Raw genomic sequence first — 18,287 nt, 5'->3', positions numbered from 1 at the left:
TGAGCAGAAGTTATAAAAATGAATTTGCATTTGCGTTGTCATGAGTAAGATTTAGTTCTCTGATTCATGTATATCTAACCTAGCCTGAAAGTTGGGCAGTCAGACAAGGACTGGACACCAGATATAGAGAAAACAGGATGGAATTTTGGTTAAGCAAGACCTCCACTATGGTGAAACAACTCTAGGATGCACTCAGGAAGATCACCATCTAATTCTAATACTATCTATAAAATTTGGATACTTCATAATATAAATGATAACATCTGACTAATATTTGAAAAAATATTGTAATAACTTCCTTTTCATTGTACAGCAGGAAAAGAGGACAGATATTATAGTTCTAGTATTAGCATTAATGATTAACCATCCATTTCTGGTATTTTAAAACTTATAGTGATTCTATAAATATGCACCAATTATATGATTATGTAACTACTACATGCAGTAGTGCTGAGGAAATGATACAAAGTTGTATTGGATCATTTCTATGTTTAGAGTATTAAAAACCTGGTAATTATGCATCACTAATCCTTTTCTGCTGTAAGATACATATTGAATATATATGTAAAGAAATATAGACATGTAATATATACGTATTATATAATAAACTGTATAGGTAGAATTCTATAAATTGAACAGTTGTTAAATGTAAAACAGAAAATAGAACCGAGTTTCCTGAGATTAGAAGTGAGGGGCTTTGGTATAGTCCATCAGTTTATTTCAATTCAATAAACACAGAAACACTGCGTCTAGCACTGTGCTAAATGTACCACATCCAAAAGACGGATTCAATATGGTTGCTACTTCATGGAGTTTATAGACCTGGGAGAAAACACTGCCATCCAATAAAAGACATTCCCAGTAGAAATGAGGAGAAAACTGGCCAGTTCCTTCAAGGGTTGTTTGTAAATAACCAACTAGATGAACTTGATTATTCTATTATATGCAGTGAAAGACAGGTGACAGTTTTGAAAGATAAGCAAAAAATCTAATGAATTTTCTAGTTTTCCTGAGGTGACTCTGGCAACCAGAAATTGGGAGCAAGTCACTGAGAGAGAGACAGACAGACAGAGACAGAGAATCAGCACTTCCAGTGGCCAAAGCAAGTATGGTGAGGTTCTGGACTAGGACAGACAAGTGTGACCAAAGGGAAAGGACACAGCAGACTTTCTTGAGCACAAATCTACTGGACCCAGCAGAAGGAGGTGCAGGAGGGATGAGTGGGATTTTGTCAGGGATGAGGCTTGGCCTGCTGGAGGAACAGTGCCTGCCAGCTATGTGTGAAAGGTCACAGATGCAGATGAGGGGAAAGATAAGATTTGGACATTTGGAGTCCTTAGTACCCCTCAGATTGTCTAATAGAAATGTGTTTGGGAAAAACTGGTGGCTACTTTGGGTCCTGGTTCCTCCATTACAGGGCGGCCAGGATCATACAAATAAATAAAAGGAAGTCAAAAGGAAAGAACATGCCAAACTTCCCCCACATATGAGAGAGAGCCAGTTAACATCAAGGGTTGTGCGATGGGGACATTCTCTGTCCTATCCAAAGCCATGCTCTCTGTGCCCCACGTGGCTTCTCCTCAGAACTACCCTGTGAATGGTAGGGAATCTCGATCATCATTTCACAACCAAGGGAACTTGGGTCCCCCAAGGTGAGCTGTTTTATCCACAGTGGTAGAATGTGAGTCAGTACAGAGCCTGAGTTAGCACCAGGGACTCTGTGATCTAATTCAAAGAGAATTAAAAGTGGAGGCCTCAGATCCCCAGCCCACAGAGCCACGTGGCCTTCCCTGGATGGAGAAATCAAAGACTTCAGGTTTTCTTTCACTCTAGAAAACAAGCAGGTGCTTGCAAGCTAAACTCATCTGCTTTTAACTCTGAAGTGCTACACAGAAATGACTGAAGAGACTGTTTAATACATTCGTCTTAAATTAACCTGAGGAGTTAGTGACAGGATGGGAAGGAAATGTGCACAGGCTAAGTATTTATAGGAGCAACCATAAACTGAGGAGAAACTGGAGAAGGAAGAAGAATCCTGTTCTGCAGCATCCAGGGAAGTGTTTGGAGATGCTTCAGTATGAAACACAGCACAGTTCCTAGTAAAAGAGAAGCCTGAGGTTTAAGGCAAATTTTTGCTTCTCAGGAAATGTGCAAAATAGTAATTTTCTAAGACAGTCTTTACTCTTTAAATTCCACATTTAACACCAAAACACTAACCACAAAAATTAAACCTACTCCCAGTTGCTTTAATCATCACGATGTGTCACAGAATGTGGCCAAGGTTTTGCAGTGGTGTGCGCGGCCACAGGGTTTCCACTCATATTCCTGTGTTCTTAACACAAAGCGTTTTGTTAGACAGTTCAGAAAGGAAAATGGTGACAAGGACAAGGAGACAAGTGATACGTCTGGCCATAATAGCTCTTCCTGAGTTCATGTCTTATAAATATGTCTAGCAGCCCAAGGATCTTTCTGTCCTCCCAACACAATCTGCAAGCTTTATCTGACTCGGGCATTAGGGGAGAACATGTAGTGTCCAGATTAGGTTGGCTTAGCCCCAGTCCTCAGATTTGTGCTTTAAAATTATGAGTCAGCACTTTTTCCAAGGGTTCTTCCCCTGCTAAGTATTAAAAAGACTGGCTTGAGTATTAAGAAGACTGGGTGGTATCTATGAGCTGCGCAGCCCACCAATGGTCTCCTGCCTCAAGTACTACTAGACAGTGAGACTCAAGTGGTTACAGGTAATTCTAAGACAATAGGGTCTGGAGCCCAGATCTCCCATCTGTCTGGTTGCCGTACCACCCTGGGACAGCAGGTCCAAACCATGTGATAGAGGCATGCTGCCTTTGATGACACTTCAAAGCAACATGAGAGAGAGAGAGAGAAAGAGAGAGAGAGAGAGAGACAGAAAGAGAGAAAGAGAAAGAAAGACAGATGGACCAGCCACGTCACATTAACAACAAGAACTTGGACCCATAGTCTCCCCAGTTCACAGGAAAAATGCAAAAGGAATAAAACGAGATGTCTAGCTCCCCAAAACATAATACCAAGAGCTGGCTACCTGCAGGCATAAACAGTTGATGCTACCAATGATGCCCTTATAGACACCAACAAGAGGGAGAAGGAAACCAGAGAATGCAGGAACCAGGCACCAAAAGATCCCAGTGTGTGTTCACAGAACATGTTCCAGTATTCTGCCCTATGGCGCTTGACAGAGTGGAGCCAGGCTGCAGGTTCCACCTACAGCAGTCACCCAATGCTCCTCCAGAACAATTCTTATGGAGCTGTGCAAGAAAAAGCAGGGGTCAGGTGGAGACCAGGACAGACCAGGCTTGCCTTTAAGGCTTTCTTTCTGTGTATTCCTTCTGGATCTATGACTTAGGCAGCTGAGTGACTCAGGTGATTCTCTGAGTCCTGGGAACAGATAATGCTCTTCCCTGATCATGGCACCCACATTTGGGAAAATAGAGGCAAAATAATAGAAAAACAAATACAGTAATTCTTCAAGGTTAATGCACATAAGGAATTCAGAAAGTATAGAGGACAGAGGATCTGTGGGAAGGTAGTCAGCAGTATAAATAGGAGACAATAAAATTGCAAATGGCCAGCCATCCATAGAGCCAGGAATGGTTTTCTCAGTAGGCAAAGGATGACTGTGAAGGAGACGAGGAGAAAACACTTGGCACAGCACTGTCCCTATCAACATGTCCAGGCGGCAGGCAGAGGCTGGTCTCTGATGTCAAGGTGAGAGGCCATAGCACAGAACACTGGTGCTTGGGTAGGTAACCCTAGGCCCTATCTGGACAACTTGGTGGCCATCAGGGAATGAGGGTTATGCACAGAAGTGTCAAGTGCTCAGGAATGTCCAGATCTTCTCTTCTCACAAGGACAGCAGGTATCACTTTCTACTGGCCACTTGGCTATAAAACCACAGGGATTTTTGTTCTGTGGCAGCCAAAGCTGACCAGATTCTTAACTTTATGGTGGTGCCCTATCCAGTGAGCTGTCTGCTTCAGACCCTTAGTAACCCGGTGTACCTCTTCCCCTGCAGACAGTGCCATACGATTTTGCATATTATTCCTACCTAATAGCCAATGTACACCCCTCGTAGTGTGCCTGGCTGAAGCAGACATCATCCTAAAAGTAGATGCACTGCCATCTGAATGCTGCAGATGGGGGGAAAGAGTGTGGCTCATTGTCAACTTACTGACCTCTCCTGTAGGCATGTCCTGGGGGGTACCTGGCTCAGGTCACCCTCCACTTAACAAAGCACCCCAGCTGTAGCTTCCCAGAGAAGTGTATTGGGGGAGCGCAAACAGGAACCCACTTGACAGATAAAGTTTAACAAGAACTCATATTAGATTACTCTGTGATTATATGGTTCTGCGATGTGATAAATTGGTTAATAACAAGATTCTCAGTGTAGCTGCTTAATAGGAATTCAATAATGACAGGTACCCAGGATAGTATTATTAGCCTAGGAAATCTAAGCACTGTCCGTAATCAGTGTAACTCAAACCTATCTAGGACAGGCTGAAATGGCTGTGACCTGAAGGGCGCGCTTTCTGTATTCACCAAGCACTTTGGTAAAATGTCTCTTCTGTACTCAACACACTACATCTTACAGACTCGACCTAAATGGTTAGCTTCCTGCTTAACTTTTCAAGTAGAAGAATAGATATCTTTATGAGTCTGCTCTTGTTCCCATTATAAAATTAGTGATCCACAGATAAGTAAAAATTAAAAGATAGCTGGATTGCATCATATAGTTTTCTTTGGGAAGTGGGGGATATTATCACAAACTACAATTCCCAAAGGGAAAAAAAAAATATTACCTCTCCTTGAAGTGGAAGAATAGAGCTTAAAGAGCAGTAAGGGACTGAACTTGAGTCCCCACTCCTACCTCCTAAACCAGGGTAGAAATCATATGTTCTCTCTGTGGCACTGCCTCACAGAGCTGGTGTGAAACTTTCAGATATGAAGCACATCCTAAGGCCTGCACTCCTCGCAGCTGCCTCTACGAGGGACTCCACGGCCATCATCACACAGTCTACCTTAGCAATACTTGAGTTCTTGAGGTTTTGTCTTATTTTTGTAAACTATGGTACATCAAAACACAGCCTATGAAGTGGGGAAAAGAGTAAGTCATTCTGGGTACAGAGGGTCACTGCCATAAACTACACTATATTTTTTTAATTTTTGAGTAATGTTATACAGTCTTTGACAATAAGAAAAATGAAGCACTGAGCTTAAGATATAAAATGGTCCATGAGATGGGGCTTGAACTTATATTTAGAACTCTAGGCAATACAGGTTTGCTGTTTTGTCTTCCCAAAATGTCAAAATTTGGATAGGATTAATGGTTCTCTAAATCAACAGGATTTTGTGTTTATAAATGGTTTATGGTTCCAATGTTTATAAAATGTTAAGAGCTCATGCATTATCATCCTCGCCAAGACTTTACTGAAATCTACTGACATTTAGTCTGGCGTCCAGAGCAGATAAGGAAAAGGACACAGCACAGTTCTCCCAAGCATGGTATGAAGCAACATCCTGCCCCAAACCACAGGGGTTCTTGGAAGGGTAGGGATAAGCAAGAAGGGAGAAAACCTTCCCCAATGCTGGGATCACCAAAGAAAAATAGCACATGGAGAAAGGGTATACCTTATGCCAAGAAACATCATTAAGAGTAAGAGATGGGAGACCTAGAATGTACCTTTCTAAAGACATGGCAAGAAGGAAGGACTCCACACAAGCTGACAGCATTCTTCAGAGAAATTTACTAAGAAATAACAACTATTTTTTAACTCATCTTTACTCTCATCTTTCTAATACAAACATCACTCCTGGCAAAAGTTCTCCCACCTAGCTACATGTTTACACACTATGGTTCCAGTGATATAATTATATTTTTGTAAAGTTCTTACTCAATAGACTATCTGTGCTGCTACCTGAAAAACAGTGTTTGATAACAACTCCATAACATCAATGGTGTTGACTGGATAAACATACTATTCTCCCCAGTATAGGTCTGACACTATGGCTCTTAGGAGCTTTTTAGAGGAATAAGGTTTTCAAGGAGAATGTAAGACAAGGTCATGTCATTTCACAATGGCTTCAGGGGAGATACACAGATTTGCCAGCCCTGTGCCAGGCTGGACAGAAGCAAAGCTTGCGTTCTCCAGGTAAGAAGGTGACTTCTACCTACACCTGTTTGGGTTATCTATTTTATTCCATAAAGCACATGGGGACAGTCTACGAATAAACAGTGAAGTTATTTGTAGTTCACACTTTTCTTTTCAACTGATACCTTAAATACTTATACACTTGGAGACCACGTACATTAACCAAACTTTAAAGATTCACCCATGAAAATAAGTTACTTTCCAAAGAAAATTAGCCTGTTTAAAACATTCTACAGCAGTGTAGAGCAAAAATATAATGTTACCAGTTGCATAATGTTGTCATAAAATTACACTATAAACAAATGATGAATGATCATTACCCTGGTATGGTATTGCTGAATTTTGCCATCCCCAAGGGGAATTTTGATACTGGAAAGATTGAGCACTAAATTCTTTCATTTTGTCTTTCTAGTGTGGAGCTGGATTTTAAGCAGCAAGAAGACAAACTCCAGCCTGTACTGAAGAAACTGCATCCTATTGAGGAAACTCAGGTCGCACCTTCGCCTTACACTCAGGAGACTTCCTCCTCAACGCCCAAGCAAAAATCTAAAACTGAGTCTAAAAAGCACGGAAGATGGAAACTCTGGTTCCTTTAAAACTCTTGATGTGTAGTCTCAAGGCTGTCTTTAAACCCACTGGAGTTAACTGCGGTGCAGATACACGCACTCCCTGCTTCTCGCCCTGCGTACCAAAAAGGCCTTTTGTACCAACAGATCATTAACAGAGCAAGGTAGTAAATGCTACGCCTTGCCAGCTGTTCTTTGCAGTTCACTGATGTGGGATGTAAAAATTTGAAAAGAAACTTATATAGTCAAGGATGATAAGTAAATTCTATCCCCTTCCTTCCCAGATCTACAAGTATCAGGCTGTCACTCTGTACACAGCTAAAACTCATAATTATTTCCAAGCCTTTATTATTTTTTTTAAATTACAAGAAGAAAAAGCAAGCCTTATGTTTGCAAAGGACTTCATTTTTATGTTTCATTTTGCAAATAAGCAGGGGGCGAGTGCAATTTTCAGCACATCAAATTCCGGAGAAAGCACAATTTTTTCAAGTGGTCAGAGACCATGAATAATCTCTAAAATGTGACTCTATGTATATTTGCCTTCATGTGCTGTAGCGCTAAACCAAGTGACCACATCTCAGTGTCACATTGACACCTCAAATTTAGCATCTAGTTCATCTCCAGACCAATCACATGTTTACTCCTCATTTTCCAAATAGCCACCAGCCAGGAGTCCCCAAAGTCAGAACATGCCTTTAATAACTGCAAGTTGACAGGGTCAGAGCTATTGGACATTAAGCTTTCTTAGATCTCGTTTTTAATCTTTTGGTACCCAAAGGCCAAATGATAAATTCTGGCAAGAATTTGAAAACACACATAGAGATACACAGTGGATAATTCAGTCACCAATAAATCACAGGCTCCCACACCATGGCAGAAAGTGTTTCTGCAGATCAATCCTTGACATTGTTCGCCCTGTTAGCACAGCCAAACGTTTTATATAATTCGTTATGCTTTGTAACAACTGTGCAAGATCTGACCATCTCAAAGAGAAACTGTGTTTTATTTAGCTGCTACCAACAGACAGACTTAATGTCATCTACATTTAACCTACTAGTAAATTGTACTAAATGACATACTTAGGGGAAAGCTGTGAATCAAATGTTTTTAGGTATTTTTTAAATCCACAGGAACACTTGGAATTCTCTCTTGATTACACATTGCTATGTAAATCTTAGTTCCTTTATTTTTTCACTCATTTCTTTGCACCTTTGCAAGTATCTTTTTATAGAAATCAAAATCCCCTAGTCTATTTCTGACTTTGTCTATCAATTTTTTGCTTTTCACAATAGGAAGTAGGGATCTTATTTTGCCTTTTTTTGTACAACTTAAATTTTGAATAGTTTGTGAACATACCAGAAAACCTAGCCTTCAAGTTACTGTCCAGCAGTTTCATATGTGTGTACAGAAAGGCATACCAGGCCGAGTAGATGCCAAACACCAAGGCGGCTCACCTTGGTAAGAGGATCTCAACCTGCTTTTTTCAGATTAGAGCTCCTTCTTGCAGTTCATGTTCCTTTTGACTCAACAGCAGTTTTAATTTAGCTTTAGGGTTTAGGCTCTATGGGAACCCAGTGATCAGCAGTCAGTTCAGGACTTAAAAACTAACAGTACACTATACACACATTCTACGGAGAGGTATGTTTAATTTAAAACACACAAACATACCTATTTAGTGAAATACTAAATAAGGATTCAAATCCCTGAAGAGCAGGAAACAGAACTGAGAGATATTTTTGTGCAAGAAGAACAAGCAAGTTGATCCCGTACCATGAAGGAAGTGCAATTGTTTCATGTAGATGAAAAATGAAAAATTTGAAAACGTTTCATGTTTTTATACTGTTTTTAACTAAAGTTATAAAAATGTTTGCAACAAGTTATCTCTCCTATGTTTTAAAAATCCCAACCATCTCAGTGTGTTGAACAAGGGTATATAAGCAGCTTTCTAACTAGTACTGTACATCTGTCCAAGTGAGAGGACATCATATTACAGAAGAGTCTCCATTTCAAATCAGTCTAGACCAAAATGTAAAAAGATTTATATTTCTAGAATAAAAAAAAACTGAAGAAAAATTAATTCAGCTCTAAAAATAGTATTATCCCAAACAGAAAACAGTGTTTTCAAAATCATTTCATAGTTTAATTGCAATGTGTCACTAAAAGATAGTGATCCTTCTCTTGGAAAGATTTAAGTAAAAACTTTGATACAAAACCAAGGTGGAACACACAGTGTCCCCTCACATGTAGATGTACACATGGCATTACGTATAGAGATTAAATTATTATACTTGTCATTAGGTTCTTTATTAATTTTTAAATAAAAAAGCAAAGGTAATGTTCTGTGTGGCTATCAAATTTACTTCATGCCCTTAATATTTTGGGAAAATAAAATTAAGAAAATAAAGCAAAAAGCGTATTTGGGCTGAAAGGCACTACAATGGATCCTAGGCAGGTCAAAGCGTTGTGTGGCTTAGGCACTGTCCACAGTTTCCAGAGGGGCAGCGCTCTCAGGCCTGCCTACTGCTGTGCTCTGGCATGAACCTGGTCACTGAGATGAGCCTCACAGCATGATGCACTTTACTGAAGTCTAATTTTTAAAGAAACTCAAAGGATACAACTAAACTCATCCTCTGTTGCTATGCAAATCCTCCCACAGTCCAGAACAAGCAGCTTCTCTTCAAGTGACATCAAGCCCGTCTCCAGCCCTAGGGCGAGCTTCTTCCTTTCTTCCCTCTTCTCACCCTCAGGTGAGAGACAAGGACCTCATCTTGGCTGAGCCCCTGCTTTGCCTGTTGAGAACAGCCCAGCCTTGCTCCAGTATCCTCAGGGAAACAGCAGTGTCACCTAGGCTGCGTATGGGAGGAAGTGCCTCCCTCCTTCCTCCCCACCCCACTCCTTGTCTGTAACAACACAATCTACCTGCAAGGAAGGGGCACTGCAGACATGAACATGAGGCTCTTGCTACCCTCACATGCTCCTCAGGAAGAAAGAAGAAGATAAAGCAATCGCCGTGTGCTGAAAAAGCAAGCAGGCCCAGTGTGCTATCCCAGGGTAGGTAGGGGGAGTATTCCATCTTCATTCTATAATCAGCTGTGAGCCACCTACTGGTACCACTGCAGAGATCCTCTCCTATAACACCTAGATATAACCAAGGACATCGGTTACTAAACATAGAGCTCACTGTCACACCACAAGTGTGTGACTCAGCTCCAAACAGTCCAGGACCACTGCCTTGCACATTGGATCTCAGATACTCATTCTTCCCAAAGCCATCTGGGTAAATAGGAGGAAACCGGAGTCCAGGAAAACTGTGCTACCTCAGAAAGAGCTTTAGCAACTGGCAGAAGTTTCTTGTGCATCTTGCAGCTTTGCTATACTGTCTGTCTATAGAGCTGAGTTGCCAGGTCAACAAGGTATAAAGGGTAAGGAGCCGTGGCCCAGAATCAGTGACAGTGGCCTACTCACTGATGAAAACAAGGAGAATGCTTCACAACATCATTTTCCTTGAAAGATCACTGCAAACATGCCATAACAAAGAGACACAATCATTAACGAAAACTTACAAGACTTATTGTCCAATAAGTATTTTGCTTTTTGTCTTTCATAGGAGAGAGCAAGAACTAGAAACAAAGGGTCATAAATTTTTCCATTTCATGCTGTATGTAATAGGGCACATTTACAGAACCCACCAATGATGGACTGGGAACATTTTTATCAGCAAGTATCATTTAACTTGATTACTAATCAAGGCAGCTTCATGAGTGCAATGTTGCCTAAGTATCAAAACAACCACTTATCAAACCAACATATCTTCTTTTAACTATAAAAACTATCCTGAGCACATTTGGAGAGGCTAAGTATACGGCCAGTTTACTCACTGGTAGTAAACAGTTATATGATGCAAAGATCAGAAATAACAGCCTGTTCATTAAATTGGCATAAACTAATCATCCTATAATGTGTAGTGTATATTTAGGCAGCTTACAGTCATGTGAAAGCTGCTTATTACCTTATAAATTGCTCCATAATTAAGTACCTTTGCAATGTGGTATGAATATGCAAGAATTTTACCCACACGATAACATGATTTTTATTTCTGCTGACCAACTTGAAAACAATTCTCAGGGCCACAGGAATACAGTAAGAAAAATTGCTGTATCAACTAAAAAAAAAAAAAGGCATCAGTACTTACAGATAAACATGTGTTAGAATATTTTCTGAAGGCTTAATGTTTATAAGGCTCATGTAGACTTACAAACAGGGTAATTGGACACACTTTGTATGTGTATACAAAAGCTAGACGCTGACCATTTGGAACATTTATAATGTATTTTCCGTGTTTCAACTGACCTTTAAAACAAAAAAGCAACTTTTAAGAGCACATTCATACTTAAATTCCATGAGAATAAACATCTCGTGCAGGAGAATGAATAGCTTTGCGAAAATAGCTATGAGTTGTAGTAAAAAAGGCACAATTCACTCAAAAACCTGTTCTAATTCTCTATTTTCCAAATGAGGAAGCATGTCAGGTCCTTATAAATCACCCGGTCTCAGAGCAAACACCGAGTTTTCATTAACAGCAAACTCCCAAGTAATGACGGTGTCATCCTGATGAAGAACTCCCTCAAAGGACCACTGTTCCCAAAAGCAGTTGTCCAGAGTAAAAACAAAACTGTGTCCATTACTTGAGTCCATGAGTCACTAGGCTCCAGTAGTCACAAGAGTAACTCCAGAGTCCAGGCAGAATTTTTCCCTTCTCTAATTCTGCTTCTAAGGATTTTCCTTGGAACAGGCCCACATTTCCACTTTGCTGAATTAGCAATTTTCAGTCTTCTGGTGTGTATCCCAGCCAAGGAACTTTAACAATCCTTCCTACTTGATTACATTTTTAAGAGATCCAGTAACATTATAAATCTGATCACTTGAAGGAAGCAACACAGTTAATATGAAAGGCGAGGGAACATTCCTGTGTTAACCATTTTGTCAGCATCCATCCTTTGTGTGTTACTGCAGCAAAGACGCCGGGACTGAGGGGCACTAGGTCTCCACCAGATGGGTGCTCTGGCCACCTGCACACAACAGAGGGTCCCTACCCCAGCCACAAACCGCACATACTGATGAACAATGCTGCCTATGAGGGCCTCAGTGGCCTTTCATATAGGAAACAGAAATAATCTGACATCAGACGTAATATAAAACTAAGTAGTTTACTTAAGTATACCACAGAATTAGACTACAGTGGAATAGACAGAAAAAGACCTTTGATTCTTGGTCATCCAACAAGTAGAGTTTTATTGAGGTTTTGTTTTGTTTTTTAATAAAATACTTAGAATCATGGGATATTCGTGGGACTATGCCTGAAATACATTTCCACAACCATTTCAAATGTAATGAACAAATGACATGTAACTGAGTTAAAGTATAATTATTATAAATATTACAGACTCAGATAAAAGACGCCTCATTGTGTATCACAGCTTAACCCTGGTTCTCTATTGCACACATAACCAGACAGGGCAAACAGAAATATAAAACTGCATTCCCAATTAGTTTCATATCCAGGATGGCAACAGGTCACATTCCTAGCATTACTGTTGTCAATATTATGGAATAAATGTAATTGGGGAACCATCTCTATTCAAAAGTGTTTAAATCACTTTCACTTTAAAAAATCCATTTTCAGCAATTATTTAGAACTTTCCAGCTGATTCACAGTTATAAAATCCAATACACTTATGCAAAATTGAGTAACACATAAAGATTGAAATTTCCCAGTTACAAGGAAATGGTATAGCTAATCCAAAATAGATCTGAAGGTATTGTCTGCTCTTTTTCCATCCTAGAAGATGCACTGATTAAGGTTTTGTCCACCTTGTTAGGGCTGTTTTTGTGCTGATTTTCCTTTAATCTAAATTCACAGAGCAATAGTGACATTAAGAAGTTAATCCATTCATCTACATCTGCTGCAAACTGGCAGGGCAAGGTTAAGCATACTAACCAGGGAAAGCATTTCAGTCTTACTCTCTTCACTTCCAAAGAGAACTTGGAGTTGGTGGATGACTGAATGATCCTTCTAAAGAACCTACATTTTATGTAACAAATGTCATTTTTAAAGTATCTTAATGTCATCACCAACTAAATAATTATACTTTATTCAGACTATTTCTTTTTTGAGATTTAATAGCAGCTTAGTTTTACAAACTTTATAAGTAATATAGATGCTAGAATTGAAGAGGAATCAGTTTGAGATTTCAATATACTTCTTGTCTCTTTAAACTTCTGTTTCGGAGGGCCGGGGCTTTGCAGCACGGTTCTGGATGTGGAGCTAGGCAGAGTTCCTTGAGGCCCTGACACTATTTTAGATTCACGCCAATCGTCCAATACAAACATGGCTCCCATTGGGTAAGACTGAGGATGGGAACTCACTATCGTCCCCATGTCTCACATCTCTTAAAAGTTCCTTAGAACACATGGGCACTCAAAGCTGAGACATCCCCAAACTCTTGGGCTTTCATAACATGAGCACTCAGTTTTTGGTCTGGCCCTTCTACCTTCTAGATACCCTGGAGTTTGGTCCAATACAAATGACACAAGGTAGAACATAGAAAGGAGCTTATTTCCCTGGAAAACTGCCTCCCTAACTAGAGCAGAGATCAGGAAACAATTCATGGCTCTCTGTCACCTGCTGAATGGGACACACTCAGAAGCACCGTGTGTCTTAAGTCTTGCAGCAGAGACTGGGAGCAAACTCTGGCACCATGCCCAGGCTCTGCACTAGTTTTGCCATGCTGCATGAAGGACTCCAGTAATTTTTCTGTCTTTAGGACATTTTCTGTAGCTGCATATGCAGGAGAGGACAGGTACTGAATGAGACTCTACTTACTAGCTATACAGAGCCCAGAACATAGATAGGTACTCAATGAGGAATTTCTATTTTTGTTGCTACTGTTATCCTCATGACTGAGATAGGAGAAATTTCCCAAAGACTTCCTGGACTACGTGGTTTGAAAAGAAGTATTATGTCCTGCATGCTCTGTTCTACCTTTTGATCACACTATTAGCATGTTTCATCATCTCTTCATATTCTAAAGTACCTGTCTAAGTTTTTATCAGCTTTTTCTTTGCCCTCTTCTCCCTTATTTAACTGCTGGTCAGTGGGCTATTAATCAAGTGAACACAACCTAGGAAGCAATCCCTAACCAAAAAGTTGAGGAGATCGCACAGTAGTATAGCATATACCTAGCATGTGCCAGGTCCTGGATTACAGCAAAAGACAGGACTGTGTCCCCTTAACCAAGAGCAGAACACTTTAATCAGAAGTAGGACAATGCACCCTTACTAGAAGCAGAACTGTCCCACCCAACCAGAAGTGGGACCATGTCAACCTAATCAAAGATAGGACTGTGCCACCATAACCACAAGCAGGACTACACTCCCCTAACTAGAGACAAGACTATCTCATCAGTTTCTCTGTCTCCATATCTGCCATCTCTCCTGCAGAATACTTCCAGATGGCCCTCACTCACTCATTGTAACCCCTTAGGTGGCACTGTGTCTCGCCTCTCTAGCATTTCTAATTCAGACCTTTCCAAGGAGGATCGTAACAGAAAGACACAACACTTGGTGCACCTCCAAGCCACACACCATGAACCATTTGTCCTAATTCCCACATGAGCAGGTGCACCAGGAACACCAAACCTCAGGTGTACCCCCAGGGCTACCACTACTGCTGCATGGGACTCTGTCTCCTCTCAAAGAATGGGCACAATACAGAATATGTAGAAGCAGAAATATTTACATGCATGTAATAATGGAAAAGTCTACTGCAAATGAAGTTCATGAAAATATTTTGTTTCCTAATTTGAACATACATGATAATTGAAACTTAAATGAGAGACATTCAGGAAAACTCAGATCACTGCATGTCCTGAACTCTGAGACAAGAACTAGACTATTTCACTAGCTAGAAATAAATTCAGGCCATGCTTGTTGGCCTTCTGTGCACTCAAGAGTAGCTGCCTGACTCCCAATGGCATCATCCTAGGACACCAGGCACAGACACGGAGCTGAACCCAGTGCTGCACTCTGGAAACTCATCTCCAAACTGTCCAAAGAAAACATGCTTCCACTTAGCTGTTCACTTCCCAGCTATCTAGTAATAGCCGAGGTCACACACAATGAAAGACCAACATGCCTTGTCTGACAGCCAGTGAAAATACTGAATGTCCTTTCTGTTCTTTGACTAGGAAAGTCGCCCTCCTCACAAAGGCCATTCAGCAAGGTCAGTAGGATGGTAATATATACAACAAATGACAAAGGGTAAATGGGACCTATGTGTGAGTCTTTCACCTGAATAATCAAATTTAAAAACACTAGGGGTAAGGAATTGTTAAGACTTTAGGAGAAAACACATCATAATCTGAACTTAGATTAGCTAAATTATACTTAAAACATTCTTGCAAAAATTAATAGTTTTCCAGTTATAACTACTGTCCATTAGAGAAACAACCTTAACACATTCAAATAGACAATAAAATAGCCACATTGTAATTCCTCAATTACTTTTTAAGGTCCTTCATAAAATTTTATTAATAACACCTTAAATGTAAACATAAAGAAAAAAACTGCCAGCAGAAATGAGAACTTAGAAGAAAATGGGTATTTTTCCAGAGGTCAAGTAATAAGAAATCTATTACTAAATGTTTACCCTCCAACTTTGATACTTGCTTCCAGAATCATGGAAAATAAGAATATTTTCTATACTTAGATTGTGTTGTGACTAGCTCACTATATTTTCAGAAAATAAGCTCATTTTAATGGCAGTTGGATAAGAACCAGATGGAATTTGGGGCTCGAGAATATATGTCATTCCCAGGAAGATGCTCTCAGCCACAGTTAAGCACCCAAGCATATGCCACTGAGCACTTACGATGAGTTCAGAATCCCGCCCCATGGAAATGACAGTTCGGTTCACCGTACGAAGCAGCTTCTCCATGATGATCTGAACGTGCCTCTGCGTCGGGCCCTGGAGGAAGACACAACAATGAAAACCAACACCAAAGACAATCGCTGGCATGCAAGCCCAACGGTAGTGATTGGATCTACTTACTCTATAAACAGTAAATCAATTATAACCCTTAAGAGAAGAAAAATGGTACTTGTCAAAAGCAAAAGCCTTCACCAAGAAAGCAAAGGGCATTTTATTAATCACAGTCCATTATGATAATGTGTTATATCATCATCATAATTTAAGTAAACCTTAAAACGAAAATCAAACCCAGTTAAACAATATATTATTTATCAACTCTGATTAGACCACCAATTTTCTAAAGATTCTTGGGCATTGGTAAGTGGAACATGAACAGATAAGTAACTCCACACTGCTCTGCATGTTAAGAATCACTAAGTCACATACAGCACAGTGCTCAAATATCGTTTAGTAAACTACTTCAAACTCACATTGCCGTGTAATTTTCTAGCTGTAAAATAGCATTCCTATTAGTAGGATACTGGATTCATCTCCATGAATGTGGACCTGATTAGAGGTGTGCTAGGGCTCTTCCCTGCAGTTCTAACTTCCTCCCAGAGATTTGGCCTATAGCTTTTTACCTGATCTTTTCTCCAAATAGGATAAGTGAAGTGCCTGGAATGGGACCCCAGAGGCTGGTCTTGGGTGACCCTTCCAAACCCTTCCCAAAAAGATGGTGTTTGGAAAAGCAGAAGTCATCATTATACATAGACTGAATCTGATCCCTTTCAGCAAAAGCACTAAGTAGGCTTGGAGAGAATAAGCCAATGTTGGAGACGAAGAGCATGTCTCGGAGTGTAGAGCAGAAAGATATCCAGGTCAGGAATGAGGGAGTTCCTGTCACATCCTGTATACTTAAAACCCACCAGGGCCAGGCATAAAGATAGGCAGAATTCAGTTACCACCTTTCTAGACACACAAGGGAAACCAATGGCATCATACATGTGTGCATACATATGTGTATAAACAAATATGCTGGGCTGTGGACAGGAAGCAGAGGCTAAGACTTTATATGTGCTTACAGCAAATTCTGATCACAAAAGAGGAGACAAAGGAACAAGCACAATAATTTAGAAATGGGAAAGAAAATTCTAGAGCTAAAAATGCACTTGGGGCCTCTTCCTTCCTTCCCTTTAAAACTCTCAGAAGAACCATCAGTTCAAAAGAAAGAAAAGAAAGAAGGGAAGGAAGAAGGGAGAAAGGAAGCTTTGTGCCTGTATTACTTTAATAAAAAATAAGATTTGCAAGAAAAACAGAGGTAATTAGCCAAGTTTTAGCATCAAATCCTTTTATCTAATCTTAAGAATTAAAATGTAGAAAAAAAAAAAAAAAAAAACAGGGGCTGGGGATTTAGCTCAGCAGCATAAGCGCCTGCCTTGCAAGCAGCCAGTCGTGAGTTCGATCCCTGGTACCGATAAAAACGAAAAAGACCAAAAAAAAAAAAAAGAATTAAAATGTAGGCCTTCTGGAGTATTTTACTAAGAAGAGATAGGCCAAAAGGAACTGATTTCAATGCAGAATGATAAATACTGTCAATAATCATGATACACAAACAAAGATAACTTAAGGTTCCTGGAGGACCACCAATATGGCTCTCCTGGAATGAAGAACAAGTGTCTCCATTTTGGCTAAATCTGGCCCTGACTCTTGTATTTATGTGAAGAGTTCGCTAGGATATTGCCTTATGCCCCCAAGTGGCTTTAAGCAATCTAAATGGGTCTAGCCAGGTGCTGATAAGTAGTCTTTAAAGCAACCCCACAAATCAATGATGTCCCACCTACAGCTTTCAACTAGTTTGCATGAGCTAAGCTAAGTGAGCTTCACTGTCAGCTGGAATTGAGCCTAAGAAAGAGGCCTCAGGGCTTGAAGCCTACACATCAAAGCTGAAGTACCAACCCCAAAACACAAGACACTTCTGCAACGTGTGTTATGCATACCTCTTCCTGTATACCTCTCTCTCTCTGCATACTGCAGAGGTGCTACCTCACCTCCTAACTAGCCCAGCTCCTAGTATTCACGTACTTCCTGCCTTTCTCATAGTCACTCATCCCATAGCCACATCCTTCTTCACAAATTAATAAATGCTGGGTTTGGCCTTGGCTTGAGGCCTTTACTCTGGTTAGCTATTGTTCTGATTGGAATTAGGATCCCTTTGGCTCCCCACCACTAGAGGTATGTGATTATCTCTTTATTCTTGCTGTGGGTTGTACCAGAAGTGGTATGCTGGAAGGACTTACTGGAATCCAAATAACTTTTCCCTGGGATTACAAATGTGAGCTCCTCTAGACCACAATAAGGCCTGTGGAGAGGGATCTCCATTATAGTATACAACTCTACCATTATCGAGGGAAAAGACACTAAATCTGAAAATTCAGGCCAGTATTATTGTTGCTTTGCTATACTATGGATTGAACCCAGGATGTTCACACTGAGTTACATCCCTAGCGTTTTTGTTTTTTGGAGATAGGGTCTCACTTAGTTGCCCAGGCATGGTTTGCAATAGTGTTCCTT

The 18,287-nt window shown here is 40.3% G+C and overlaps 2 protein-coding genes across 5 annotated transcripts in view; one reads left to right on the top strand and one right to left on the bottom strand.

Moving 5' to 3' along the window:
* The window catches only part of Insyn2a (inhibitory synaptic factor 2A), a 57,479-nt gene extending 48,396 nt beyond the window's left edge, over positions 1-9,083 (top strand). For both annotated transcript variants that reach the window (XM_023561536.2, XM_003479810.4), the window contains one exon: positions 6,595-9,083. In XM_023561536.2, coding sequence (XP_023417304.2) covers positions 6,595-6,778 — 184 coding nt within the window. In that variant the 3' untranslated portion in view covers positions 6,779-9,083. The remainder of the gene's footprint in view (positions 1-6,594) is intronic.
* Positions 1-18,287, bottom strand: part of Dock1 (dedicator of cytokinesis 1) — a 516,033-nt gene that overhangs the window by 290,451 nt on the left and 207,295 nt on the right. For all 3 annotated transcript variants that reach the window (XM_013143418.3, XM_063244929.1, XM_003479612.5), the window contains exon 27: positions 15,678-15,773. In XM_013143418.3, coding sequence (XP_012998872.1) covers positions 15,678-15,773 — 96 coding nt within the window. The remainder of the gene's footprint in view (positions 1-15,677; positions 15,774-18,287) is intronic.

This window comes from Cavia porcellus, unplaced genomic scaffold, assembly GCF_034190915.1.
Source record: "Cavia porcellus strain 051 isolate PalLab524CR breed Dunkin Hartley unplaced genomic scaffold, mCavPor4.1 scaffold_2, whole genome shotgun sequence".
NCBI lineage: Eukaryota > Metazoa > Chordata > Mammalia > Rodentia > Caviidae > Cavia > Cavia porcellus.
This window is presented reverse-complemented; position numbering and strand designations above follow the sequence as displayed.